At 36.7% G+C, this 13,604-nt stretch overlaps 1 protein-coding gene across 1 annotated transcript; it reads left to right on the top strand.

The window, feature by feature from the left end:
* Positions 1-1,023: 1,023 nt before the first annotated feature.
* On the top strand, positions 1,024-10,688 carry LOC105043169 (superoxide dismutase [Cu-Zn], chloroplastic). The gene is given in 11 exon segments (XM_073256086.1): positions 1,024-1,116; positions 1,119-1,305; positions 2,328-2,389; positions 2,468-2,507; positions 2,769-2,786; positions 2,789-2,860; positions 2,957-2,988; positions 3,162-3,237; positions 3,414-3,467; positions 6,079-6,143; positions 10,364-10,688. Coding segments are annotated over 11 exon segments (675 nt in total). The 5' UTR covers positions 1,024-1,062; the 3' UTR covers positions 10,379-10,688.
* Positions 10,689-13,604: the final 2,916 nt, after the last annotated feature.

A 13,604-nucleotide genomic window follows, 5' to 3' on the forward strand; every position in this document is an offset into this window, starting at 1 on the left:
TATCTAAAAAATATCATTTGGACAAATGTCACTACTTTTTGATCCACAGATGTCAAGAACTTCATTTTCCTACATGTTCTAGATGACAGCATCGGGTCCAAGTTGGCATCATGACTCTTTATTTGAGTGGCCTGATCTTTTTGTTACAGATCTATCATTGAATGCAGATGAGAGGGTTGAAGGGGTTACTTAGCTCATAGATGCTCCAACATGACCTATTATTCTTGATATACATACTCAGAAGACGTCCACTGATATAGGAGAGGAGCTATCATAGGTGACACAGGAGCAAGAGCGACCATTGTGACCTTCTCAACGATCACGGGCATCATGATATTCTTATAGGACTTAATATTTTTTTTATTTGTAGTACTGTAAGATTTTTTTATAAATTATATATTTTTATTATATTTTATATTATTAATTATTATTTCTATCAGAGTTTTAGATATTTTATTTATTTAATTTCAAGTGACAAGGTGCTATATAGTTTGTCATGATCTTCAAATGTGTCTCAAAAAAATTGACAAAAAAATTACATTAAAAATTTTATTTAAATTAATTTTAAATTATATATAAAAAATATAAATAATAATAAAAAAAAATATTGTATCTAAAAAATTGATTTAAAAATATAAAAAAAATATCATTTTGGATGATGTTTTTGAAAACGCCGTATAGAATGGTATTTTTAAAAATATCATTTAATATGGTATTTATTTATTTATTTTTTTGTGATAGATTTTTAAATGGGCGATGATTAGAATCGAAGAAATGTCATTTCAAATGATGTTTTTTTTTTAAAAATATTATTTGAAATAATATTTTATAAAATTTATATTATTTATATAAATAAGTTGATATATATATTAAATTGATAAAAAAATTTTAAATCAAATTAATACGGTAAAAAACTCCCAGTAAACGAATCCTGAGTCAGCCCTCCAGAAATTTCCAGAAGTATCACATGTAATTTCTCGATTTGACAGATTTTAAAACTAAGCGGCGGTGATTCACCAGAAAAAATAGCTATCTTCGCCTTTACCCGTAAGCTGGCCGGCGATGACCGCCCACGCCGCCTGGACCGCGTCGGCGCCCCACGCTCTCCCCTCCTGCCCTCAACTGCCCGACCATTGCGCTCGACTCTCCTCGGGCGCTCTCTCTGCCGTTTCTCCTCCTCGAGGCTCGTCGTCACCACCCCCAGAAGGACATTGACCATCATCGTCGCTACCAAGAAGGCGGTCGCCGTCCTCAAGGGCAGCTCCGAGGTCGAGGGCGTCGTCACCCTCCTTCAAGAAGACTACGGTTTGCTTGCTCCTTACTCTCCCTATTCGCCTTTCGTTGTTGGTTTCCCAGTCTTCTTAAGGAAGCTGGGATACACTTGGTTGCCTTTTTCTAATTTTTAATTTCTTCTCTTTAACTGAATTAGTGTTAATTAAGCTTCAATTATGACTAATATACATGTTGCTGGGATTTAACCCTTTTTTCTGTACAAATTTTTGGCTAATTGGTGGGATGGTGGTGCTTGTTTTCTGCATTGGAAAAGGACTTTTGATCGTGATATTTGTCTTTATTGAATCTTAATCATGAGTTCTACTAGGAAAAGAAGAACTGCGAGGATCATATCAGATTCTGTAATTTTATAATCAAGGAGCCAATAGAATCATGATCTTGAACATCGGAACCTCCACACATTGTCTTATGCTCATCCTGTTAGATTGATGACATCGAAATTTATTTTTGTTACAGCAAATGAATATGATTTCTTGTAGGATTTGTTCCATTTGACCTGAGGGTTAAAGATCCTGACTTGTTATATGCATTCGGGGACAGTGGGAATAAAGTCCAGTTGGGATGAGAGTTTATCATTAAAGCATCCTCCTCGACTTCCTTTACCCTGTTCAGAGTCATCTAAGTTTGATATTAGCAAAATCAGGATTTTTGGAACTTCTGGATTGCTTGACTTGTGTTCAATACAACACTTATGTTGAGACATCAAATACTAGTTGCTAATATGGACGTGCATATATGTCCTTACATGGCTCTGACAACTTCTCCATGTACATGCGAATCTGATATAAGCCACAAATTGTAGTCTCCTGTTATACACCATTTTTACAAGTTAAAATGTCGAGGAATAATTCGACCATTGATTTCAGTGTGGAATTAAGTCTCGGTTATTGTCATGTGGTTCCATTGTAAAATGTCATGAATTTATGACATGTCAGTGAGAGGGGAGTGTGCTGCTAGTGACCTCTGGCCCCCCCTCTCTATGTGTGCTTTCATATTATCCATGATTTTTAAATTCTAGGTTTTTTTTTTAACAGGTCCTACAACTGTAAATGTTCATGTTAGTGGGCTTACACCTGCACTTCATGGCTTCCATCTTGTGAGTGCTTCAGATATGCTACTTTGTTTCCATCTCCTTAAGATAATGTAATGAAAATGCCTTTTTCCCATCCCGCAGCATGAGTATGGTGACACCATCAATGGCTGCATCTCAACAGGTAAATTTGAAACATCCCTCACCCACCCCCACCCCCTTTTTTTTAAAAAAATATAGAACTAAAAGCAGTAGTTATTTTGAATTCAGTATTGTCAGTTATGCCGGTCCTGATGAGATCCAAATAGGTACAACTTAGACAATTAAAATGGAAACTTGTATTCTGGTGGTCTTGGTGGCAAACCCGTCTACCCATACATTTTTTTTCTGGACTATTCATCATGTTTTCTGATGTTCCTTCATTAAACTCTGGCCTTCCTCACAGGGGCACATTTCAACCCCAACATGACCATGGTGCTCCAGAAGACGAAATCCGTCATGCAGGTGACCTGGGAAACACAATTGCAAACTCTGATGGTAATCTCATGATAATAGCATGCTCCTAAAACTGCTTCTATACCTAAGATGGGAATTGATGGACATGCTTGTTGTTTTTGCTTTAAATAAATATAGGAGTGGCTGAGGCAGCGATTGTAGATAACGAGGTATGCTTAAAATCTCAAATTTGATATTTAGCTCTTTTATTTGAATAACATAACAATAGCACTTTCTTAGTTCTCACTCATACTCCACTTTTCTCTATTTTTTAAACTTGTTTATTCTCTTTCTATCCTTGATCGTTCTGTATTATAACTAGTTGTCTTTGTTGTATATTTAGATTTCACTGAGTGGACCTAATGCGATTATTCGAAGGGCATTTGTGGTTCATGAACTTCAGGATGATCTGGGAAAAGGTAATCTTGTCATCTGGATATTTGTCATTTATAATATTGTGGTCGCAATTGGTTTTTTATAAATTTTCTGTTAAAGAATTTATCCAATAATTTAATCTGCATTTTTTCTATTCTTCTCCTTTCTCCAAATATCTCTTGGGATGGAAACATTAGTATCTCTCATTGTTTGTTTTCAGGAGGGCATGAACTTAGCCTTACCACTGGAAATGCGGGAGGGCGATTGGCATGTGGTATGCAAATTATTTTGACATTTTCTCTCTTCTTCTAATCTGTTGGATTTCTCTTTTTACTAGCCATTGTTTTATATGCTTGTTTAAAAAAAATTTTAAGCTATTGCTTTCCTGAAGCCCAAGTACTTCATCGAGATTAACTCTGAGTATTCCATATATGGTGTAGAGAAGGCCTTGTTGCATGCTGTTTGCTTGGAACAATCCTTGTGTCTTTGAATATCAAAATTGACATATCTTTCTCGTATGGCTTTCTACTGCATTAGTTGATATCCTCTTGTGAAGTGTGAGATTTTAACCATGCTTTAAGCTTTAGTTCATCTCTATTAATGAAAAGGATATGGAGAATGATAAGATTCTTCTGAAAGTTTTGCCAATGCAATTTTAAGTTGGGAAAAATATGATACCATGTATTTTAATATTTCACAATGAATTTGACTAACATCAATAAAGAAAATGCTGATGAGTAGAATGATTGAGCCAATTGGGTATTCATTCGATGACTTGAGATTTTAGTTTAAGATGCAAATGACTCTATATGGAACCTTGAAGATAGGAAAGCAACTTTGAGCTAGGTATGTGATGGGAAGTTACAAATTTTGTATTTTTGTACTTGATGGTTTAGAATACTAATTGCATGCGTTAAGAAGAAAGTTGAGCCTCCGATGGCTTCCAAGCAATTTTAAGTTGGAAAGGAAAAAGGTGTACCATGATGTCAAAAAAGGTATATTTATTCCATCACTTCTATTTCACTTCAATCATGCGCTCATGCACCGCTGATCTGTCTGTCTCCCCTTCAATATAACAAACCCATCATGAATAAATATACCACGTAGTTCAGTTTTTACCCTGATGGAGAAGAAAAAATTGCATGACTCAAATTTAGGAGTTTATGTATCAAGTCACATGAATGATAAAATCTTTAATTCAGATGAATCCTACCTTAATGTGCATTCCATATTTTAGACACTAGTAAAACAAGAATAGAGAGAGGATATGGGCCAAAGTATACCTAATAGTCAATTTATTACAGACGACTGTTAACTCAGCCTGGTTACATAATATATAATGTAGTGATAATCACTAGGTAGCATTGAAGTCGTGAGCATAGATGGGAAAAATGGGTCCATCAGAGCTGATAATTTTTCAGGCCCACTTCACAAATCTCATTTCAAGCATAATTATATCATTTTTCAGAACTACTTCAATGGACATTTTAGATATCTATGGTGCGGACTGCCAACTGGAAAAATAATTTGCTCTATGAATACTAACAGTCTTTGGTGACAACCCTGATAAACTTGGAGCCAAGATGGTGAGGCAACTGTATTATACTAATAAATGCGGCATATCACAATAAGCATCATAACTAAGAATGCCAAGAATTTTTACACCATCAAGAGTTGAAATTTAACATTCTTTTCAAATGCCAGACATGATAACTGTAGACAAAGGTCTGAAGCAGCAAATTATCAGAAGATCAGCTAAAAGGGAAAAAAGGCCTATGATATGGCCGATCCACAGAATACAAGGTGCCTGATATTCCAAAAAATCCTAGAAGATGAAAGAAAATAGGCTGGACTAAGGGAAAAAAATATTTTGTAATAAGAGAGAAAGAAAAAAGATGAAATGATGTAAGAGTGGAGAAGAAATGAAGATGAATTTGCTACACTGCAAATGGGGAAGGATATGGCCACCACAGAATACAAGGTGCCCGATATTCCAAAAAATCCTAGAAGATGGACAAAAATAGGCTGGACCAAGGGAAAAAAATATGTTGTGGTAAGAGAGAGAAAAAAGATGAAAGGATGTAAGAGTGGAGAAGAAATGAAGATGAATTTGCTACACCGCAGATGGGGAAAGAGATGATTCTTTGAGGCCACTTTGAGAAAATGAGCGATAAAGTTACAAAGAGAAGTGCTAGAATAGTTTTGATGTTGTCGTTGCAAGAGGAAAAAAGGAGGAAGGAGAAAAAAGGTAAATGCTTGGAGCATGCTGGAAATGAGAGAGGATGTATGATAGAAGAGATGAGAGGAAGAGAAAGGGCTCCAGCCTTTCTTAAATCACATGTCCAAAGGACAGTGTGTTTTGATTTCCTTGTTACATAAGACGATGAGATCAAGCATGTCATTCTTTGGACAACTTGGATCCGGCAAACAATGACTTGCAACTTAAAGATTTCAACTGGAGCAATTGTATTCTGAATTGTCTTTTTTAGGTACAGATTACCATCATCAGCCATAATTGAAAAATAGAGGGCCTGTTTGACATTCTGCTTGCTTCTATTATTCGAATCCTATTCCCTCCCAAAGACACTTGTTGAGTGCTAAAATATTTTGATGTTGAAAAACTTTCTGATACAGTTCTGCAATAAGATCTTTCAACGGGTATACTTGATGATATTACAGCATACTGATGCAATGTATCAGCTGCAAATTTCATGTAATTGCTGGCATTTTAAATGATAGAATTTCCTTGTCTGGCATTTTAGGCCATAGTCACCAAAGGGTCTCATCTTCTATTGACAATTCTTTGGATCATTTCATTTTTGGATCTTACAAATCACTTATAAGTTTTCTTATCATTTTGTATTGTACGCTGTTTAAATTGTCAGTTATTCTGCTAGCAAAGCTGCAAAACATTTCAACTCTGGACCTCTTGGAATTGAAAATGAGAGTGGTACTAATTGTTCTGTTTACTCAGCTCACCTCATTTAACTGTGCACTCAAGAGGTTCTTTATCTTTCTTTTTTCTTTTTTCTTTTTTAGGAGAACTTGTTTCATCATGGATTACCTGATTTATGATGGCTTCATCTTGGTTTGGGATTATTAAAGAATTGAGTTTGTTTGGGAAGAAAGTTTTCTCCAACAGATTAAAATAATTAATTGACTACTTTAATGAATTTGCTTATATGATTAGTTACTGTTTTTTTTTTTTTTTAATAAATAGTTTGGATACGTCATGACATGCCTTTCACCACCAGGAAACAAGTTATGACTCTTTTGTTGTCATTGTTGTTCATCTTTTTCTCCTCTCTTTTACTGAGAGTACAGTGGGAGCACCACCTTGGAATTACCTGTCTAAAGTACCAACTCTCGACACTTGAACCCAATACCTTGCAAGTGGAATGGCGCAACTAGTGGTCCTATGACTCCTATCCACATCGCTACTAGTTTTGACCCTTACTTCAAGCCTTCTTTGACCAGAATTTAGCCAAAATTTGTCTCCCTATGGCTTCATATCTACTATATGTTTGAAGGGACCTTCATATGGATTGGCTTTGGACATCCTTCTTTGATACCAACTAAGGATTTGTTTAGGACAGATTGCATCTCATTTTGGAATGTATGGAAGAATGCATTTAGCAAAGCCATTTTTTAATGTGGAATGATTGAGAAAAGGTTAACTTTTGGAATAATCATGAGATTTGAGTTGCATGGGGGAGAGTATAAAAGAGTAAATTTTTATACTTATGCAGCAATGAGTCATCATATAATCAATGACATAAAATTTGGTCTGTATTCAAATATGATAAAAATCAATTTGAAATTCGATAGATGTATATTTAATGTCCTGTAAGGTTTCACTTCTCAAACTTAATATCGATAATAAGTATCTGACCATGACTATGACCTACTCTTTATTTGTAAGTTATACTTGTTCCTTTTCCTCATGCTCTATACAATCTATCCTTTCTTCTTTGCTTTGGACTAATTTTTCAATACTCTTTGGTGTAGGGTTCGCTGAACTGACTTGAACCAGTACAGTTTGGGCATTCAATTCAGAATGCAGGCAAAAAATGGAGCAAGAGAGAAGGAAAGAGAGGGAGAGAGAGAGGAGGGGAGGGAAGGAGAGAGAAAGGCCAGAGGTGGCTGGCGGTGGTCCAGCGAGGCCTCTGGGGCTCCATGGTCCATCGTGAGATGCAAGAGGAGAGAGATAGAGAGAGCGGGGGGAATGGAGGGATGAGAGGAGGGGAAGGCGGCAGAGAGGCTGTCGAAGGGCCGTCGAATGGCCGCCGTGGCCACTGGACGGCCCAAAAACTCCCCACAGTCACCGTGGATGTGAAACAGGACTTCAGTTTAAGCAAAATAAAAACATCATACCAGTCGATAAATTGAATTACTATACTATAGAGATTATAGTGAATGACTTCATATATCTTCATCACAATCTCCATTATTTTAGTACTATCATATAACATCAATATATAAAAAAATAATTGATGTTATATGATAGTACTAAAATAATGGAGATTGTGATGAAGATATATGAACTCATTCATTGCAATCTCTATATTATAGTGATCTAATTTGTCGGCTGGTATGGTGTTTTTGTTTTGCTTTAACCGAAGTCTTGTTTTGAACTTGCGGTGAGTTTTTGGGCCGTCCGGCAACCACCTAGGAGTGGCCCTCTGGCAGCCTCGCTGCCACCTTCCTCTCCTTCCTCTTCCCTCTCTTCCCCCTCACTCTTTAACTCTCTCTTCTCGCATCTCATAGAGGATCGTGGAGCCTCGAATGCCTCGATAGCCTCCATGGCCCTCCAGTGGCCACCTCTAGCATCTCCACTGGCCTCCCTCTCCCCCTCTCTCTTTCTCTCTCTTCCTCTTCGATTTATCCCTTGTTTTCATGTTTATTTGGGCCCGATACTGTCTGGTATGGAGATGTACCAATTTGTACTGTCGGTCGGCAGGTACGAAATCCGATTCCGAGTCGGCGATCTTTGTTTTGGAGTGTTTTTTTATTAATTTTGCAAAGCCTTTTAGAGTGATTTACTGGATTAGACTTTTCTAGGATCAGCCTTTATCCTCAAGGAGGTTTGCCCTTTTTTCTATACTCGTCATGTATTAGGTTGCCTATGTTAGCAGCAAACTGTTGCCTTGAAAATAGAATTCGCAAATGAGAAAGCTAGTTGCAAGTTGGCTCAAGTTCAGATAAAAAAATTGCTCTAGTTCGGCTTGCCGAACCGAACTAGAGCTAGGCTTGAAGTAGCTCAAAATATAAATATACAAATAATTTATATATATATTATTATATTAATTATTATACAAATAATTATATTTATGATTATGTATTATAAATTAATAGACATACTATACAATAGAATATATTCTAATTACAAAATAAAATTATATATAATAGAACATATTTTAATTATAATTATAAAATTATAATGAAGGCTTAAAAATAATTCTAAACTCTTACTTTATTTCTTAAACAAGCTGTTGCTGAGCGGCTTAAGCTCGGCTCAAAATGAAATGAGCTAGCTCAATATTGGCTCAATTATAAGATAAACCAAGCTAGAGCTAGGTCTAGCTCGGCTTGTGCTCGGCTCGTTTATACCTCTAGTTGAAAATCCTGTAGCTTTGAAGCTTTAGATGTTGCATGCTATGTAACTCGATTACCTTCTTTTTTGTGGTTCATATGCATAGGCTTTGGTCTTTTTCTGATATAAATTGTGTAGACTTGTTGCATCATGCCATCATCTATGTCACAGTACGGCTTTGTGCTAGCTTGCCAGGTAGAATCTTTTGCTTGCTGTTATATCACCAGCCATGTTGTCTCTCCACTAGCCGAAACCATCAACCTTTCTTAATTTGACATACTACAATTTTTTGGCCACCATTCAAAAGAAGCTTACTGGTATGTAGATTGATGAATATTTAGGCACCTTTATCCTGCTTGTCACTTCTATACTTATTGGCTTGGCTTAGTGCCACTTGTATGTCATCTTAACTTGCTCATTGAGTTGTCATATAGACTGCTCAACATCCAAATTCTGCTTCAGCTACTTTGGTGCCTTTTCTTGCTCGCCTTGTTGGTGATTTACTGTTTGGCTCATGGTCTGCTCAACCGTTTTCCTGAATGCAAACTAATATGAATCAAGTTGAGAAATGTATGAAGGCTAAAGTAGGAAGGTATGAGCAAAAGAAAGTAGCCTGGTGGAGCATTTTATGATATTAGACATTGTAAATGTTTTAGGTTTCTTGTTTCCATGTTCATGAAGGTTCATTTGCAATTCATTTCTTGGTGTTACATATAATATCTTATTTTGTAAATTGAGAGCAATATTGATCATAGCTTCAATTATGGTGGAATTGAGGTTTAATTTGATCCCTGCTTGTTGGTACAAGTTTACAAACTCAACAATGCTTGTTCTCATGTGCTTCATGGTTGTAACCAAAATTAACCTGTTGACGTTGAATCAGTCATTTGTAGAATTTCATCATTCATCATGTTGACCATTCCAACACAGAGGGATAGTCACAAGCGTGTGCAAGCTTGTTGCTGGGTCTTTTTTGTATCAGGATAAGTTTTTGTCCGTATCTTGACCAATGCTATCTGAATCATATAAACTTATTGGGTTATTCATGTTTTCCTCTTGACCTAACGATTGTTGAGTCAAAATAATCAACAGTTTTCCTGGACTTCTTTGTTGTTTTATTCATGAACTGATTCAAGAAAACTAATAGCATACAAGCTAAGGGCACTTTCTGTTATTGCTGCTGGTGTTGTTTTGCAATTATTTCTTGTGCTACCTATCCTATGCTTATTATTTTTATTTAAAATATAAATATACAGATAATCCTAAACTTATTTTTGTTAATTTTTTATTTTGATGATTTGAATTCTTTCCAAACGTTTGGCAAATTCCCCACATTTTTTGCATTTCAGAACTTCAAACCTAGCTGATTCTAGAGGTGTTGAACGTCTGAAGATTGGGTTACGAGGGGCATGATCATTCAAAGAAGATATTCAGATTTCACATAGATTTTATAGTCAAGCTGCAATTATTATCTCTTCTCTGTTTATAGTTACTATTCCTTTTCTACAGATTGAACTATCAATATTTTTGCTTTCTTTTCTCATCTTCTCATTCTCGTTACTGTATTGCATGTGCAGGTGTTTTTGGGTTGACTCCAATTATGTGATTTATTCATGTGTTGATGTCAATTTTGAGTTGCTGTGGGCACTGTATTTTTTGGAGTTAGGTGCAAGGAACGAGTAATATGAAAGGCGACTAGGCATAATCTCAATTATCTGTGGAGTAAAGCTTTTTTGTTATAGATGCTGGCAACCTAGTCACATTTTGACTTATAGTCCTGAGTCAAAGTTATCTTATGCCAGTCTTGTTTCTTTGGTACTCATGTTACTACATTAAGACTTATGATTGGCCAGTTCAATAAAAACAAACAAAAAATTCGTCAAAATGCTATTGGCATGACAATCGGATTGATAACTCTTGGATTTATATATGGGCATTCCAGTTTATCAATGCTGTGATGGGTTTGAGCTGTGGTGGGAGGAGCTGGAGATCAACAGCAAATGGTTTTGGATCTGTGGGGGATAGAGATTAGAGAATTTTCGATTACTACAACGATTAGTATCCTGGAACTTTGCTTTAGGTTACTAGAAAACCAAGTGATATGCAATCCACAAGGCTAGTAATGCAGGGCACGAACACAAGATCTGTAATTAATTATCAGCTAATATTTGGGTGTGATTTTTGCATAGCTACTTTATTGCCGCATTGGTGATAATTGGATGTTGAGAGAACTGAGATGGAGCTATAAACATGTCTTTTTTCCTTTCGGCGAGCAATAAACTGAAGCTTTGATGAAGAATTGCATAAAGCACAAATAAAGCAACATTTGTTTTGGATGCAGGTAAGTAACCTCACCAATCTCTTTATGTTCATTTTTCAAAACATGGAGAAGGTGCTACCTACCTTTACCATGTAGAAGGTGGTAAGCAATGCTTCCATGCAATAGAATTTACATCCTGGTTGCTCCAGATTGTTAAAAGAGTAGCAAGGTGATGATTTATTGCCCGTGGCTGTCTTCAGTGTCATCAGAATTGGCAAAAGAAAATGCCGATTAAGTAGTGTTTTTTTTTTTCCAAGTACGTGCCGATCAAGTTTTTGAATCAAGTTTGCATTTTGAAGATGAGATCCGTCCCGTTTAGCAGCCATGAGTACTGCAAATACAGTCTTGCAAGAAATCAAGTGCCAGCATTATGACCGTAGCTTCTTCTAGGCAATCCCTCGTACATAAAAATAATTCTCGGAAATTTGTGTTACTTTAATTAGCATAATTTTAGGTCACTAAGAAAGCAAAACTAAGCCAAATGCAAAATCATCTTGCTGGTATATTGCATACACTTGCATTCAGAGGAGTAGAGGAATGAAGGATATGCATCCAAGAAGCTAGAAGGATATGCATAAGAGCATCACATGAGCTGTAAGCCGTGAGAAACAGCTACAACGGCCATCGGTAAAGATACAAATGCCCAACAAATTGCAGACAGGCTAAAAAAGGATGCCACATGATCCATAGGATTTTATCCATCTCTTGAGAGCCTCCACCTTCAGGGTTTGTCAAGGTAAACTTTGATGACAGTGTCAGAAATGGAAGAGGCGGTGCAGACTTTGTCATTCGCGGTCCTAATACTAGACTTTTGGCGGCTGGTGGCTGCTACCTATTTGAGCCTTCCATCTTCAGTGTGGAGATTCATGCCGTCTGGACTGGTGTCATCTTTGCTAGGTAACAGCTTCATGCGAAGAGGATCTGTCTTGAGAGTGATTTTGTTACTGTTATTGTTTGGATTCAGATAAGTGAAAGACAGCTCGAGATTCATCCGCTTATTTGAGATGTCTGAATTTCTCTCCAGTTTATCGAGAGGTAAACATTGCTGCAGATTGGGTGGTGGCGTATGTTACGGAGCACTCTGATGATTGAATTTGGAGACAGGACGAGGACTGCCTGCTAGTCTTGTGGGATTTTGTGTATCTTGATCTTTTGAGTTGCTCTCGCATTAGACTGATGTGGTTGTCTGGTTATATTAAAAAAAAATAAAAAAATAAAGAAGAAGAAGAAGAAGAAGAAGAAAGAAACATCGGCAAACTAGAAAAAAAAGGTGCACATAGCAAGCTGGCTGCTCAGGAGCAGTGCTTAGACCTTACCATCTTAGGTGACATTCCTCAGCTTTGAAGTCACTTTCTGCTAATCTTCGTTTTATATCCTAGCAGTGCTAAATAAAACCTGCTCCAAGTTGTATTTTGTTTTTCCTCTCTGCACATATTGAAGTTGTGATCACATACTGATATAAAGATAAACAGCATCAAGACTGATCACATACAAGCAATTTATGTTCTCCAAAAAAATATTATGACATGCTCATTCCTAACATCTGGCTTCGTGATGTTGGCACAGCCGAGCGGAAAGATCAGATCGCTATCATGAATGCAGTAAATAACAGAGACCTGTAGCTACAATTTTATTAAAGATTTTACCTGCTTGCTCTCATCCTTAATAGCCTTATTGCCTACTAAAATGTTGTCAACGCTAGCAGATACATGCGCTGAAAGAAGACTCCCTAACATCAGGTACCAGCAAAAATTGTTCCTTCATAATACGCTGCAGAAGAAATATTTTACCAAATTCCACCAAATATGAGCGAGAAAAGGGGAAAAGGATGCACAAATAAATTAAGAAGAAATTTTAAAACAAAGAATGTTTTAAGATGTAGTCGTATAGATTCTGAAAGTTATTTTCAACTTCCCCGAAGTTCATAGATTAAGAAATAGATGTTGATGTGCTGCTCCCCGATTACAACTGAGGATATGAAGGAGGCCTAAATACTTATTTGCTATTTATCTATGTACTCTAACAAGTAAGACAACTTTTGAGGCGCAGAAGCATGAAAACATGGTGAGGATATGGATGTCCTGCACTTGGACGTTGCATTGCGCTTTCATCTTGTTATGTCCATATAAAGAGAACTGAGCTGTAGATGAGTGGTAGCACCTTCTTACTTAAATGGGTCTAGTGCTTGACCCCGGTTACGAAAAAAATAAAAAGGAAGAAGAAGAGAAACAAAAACATCAGGTTTTTTTTTGGTGGGCTTTTGAAAGTTTTTGGGGGGTTGGTGGGGTTGCTGCACATCTTATTTAAAACCAAGTTCAAGAGCAGTATAACAACCACATGCAGCATTTATTCGATACAATCTTGTTTTTTCCAATACCTAATGCCATTACCTCCCAACTCCAATAATGGTGTAAATAAGGTTGGAGCTATGCACCTTATGTGAACATTAACTAGTTGGGCCTCACTTTCGGACCTGGGTGTTATCTGGCCCAATAAAT

This window comes from Elaeis guineensis, chromosome 4 (assembly GCF_000442705.2).
Source record: "Elaeis guineensis isolate ETL-2024a chromosome 4, EG11, whole genome shotgun sequence".
Taxonomy (NCBI): Eukaryota; Viridiplantae; Streptophyta; class Magnoliopsida; order Arecales; family Arecaceae; genus Elaeis; species Elaeis guineensis.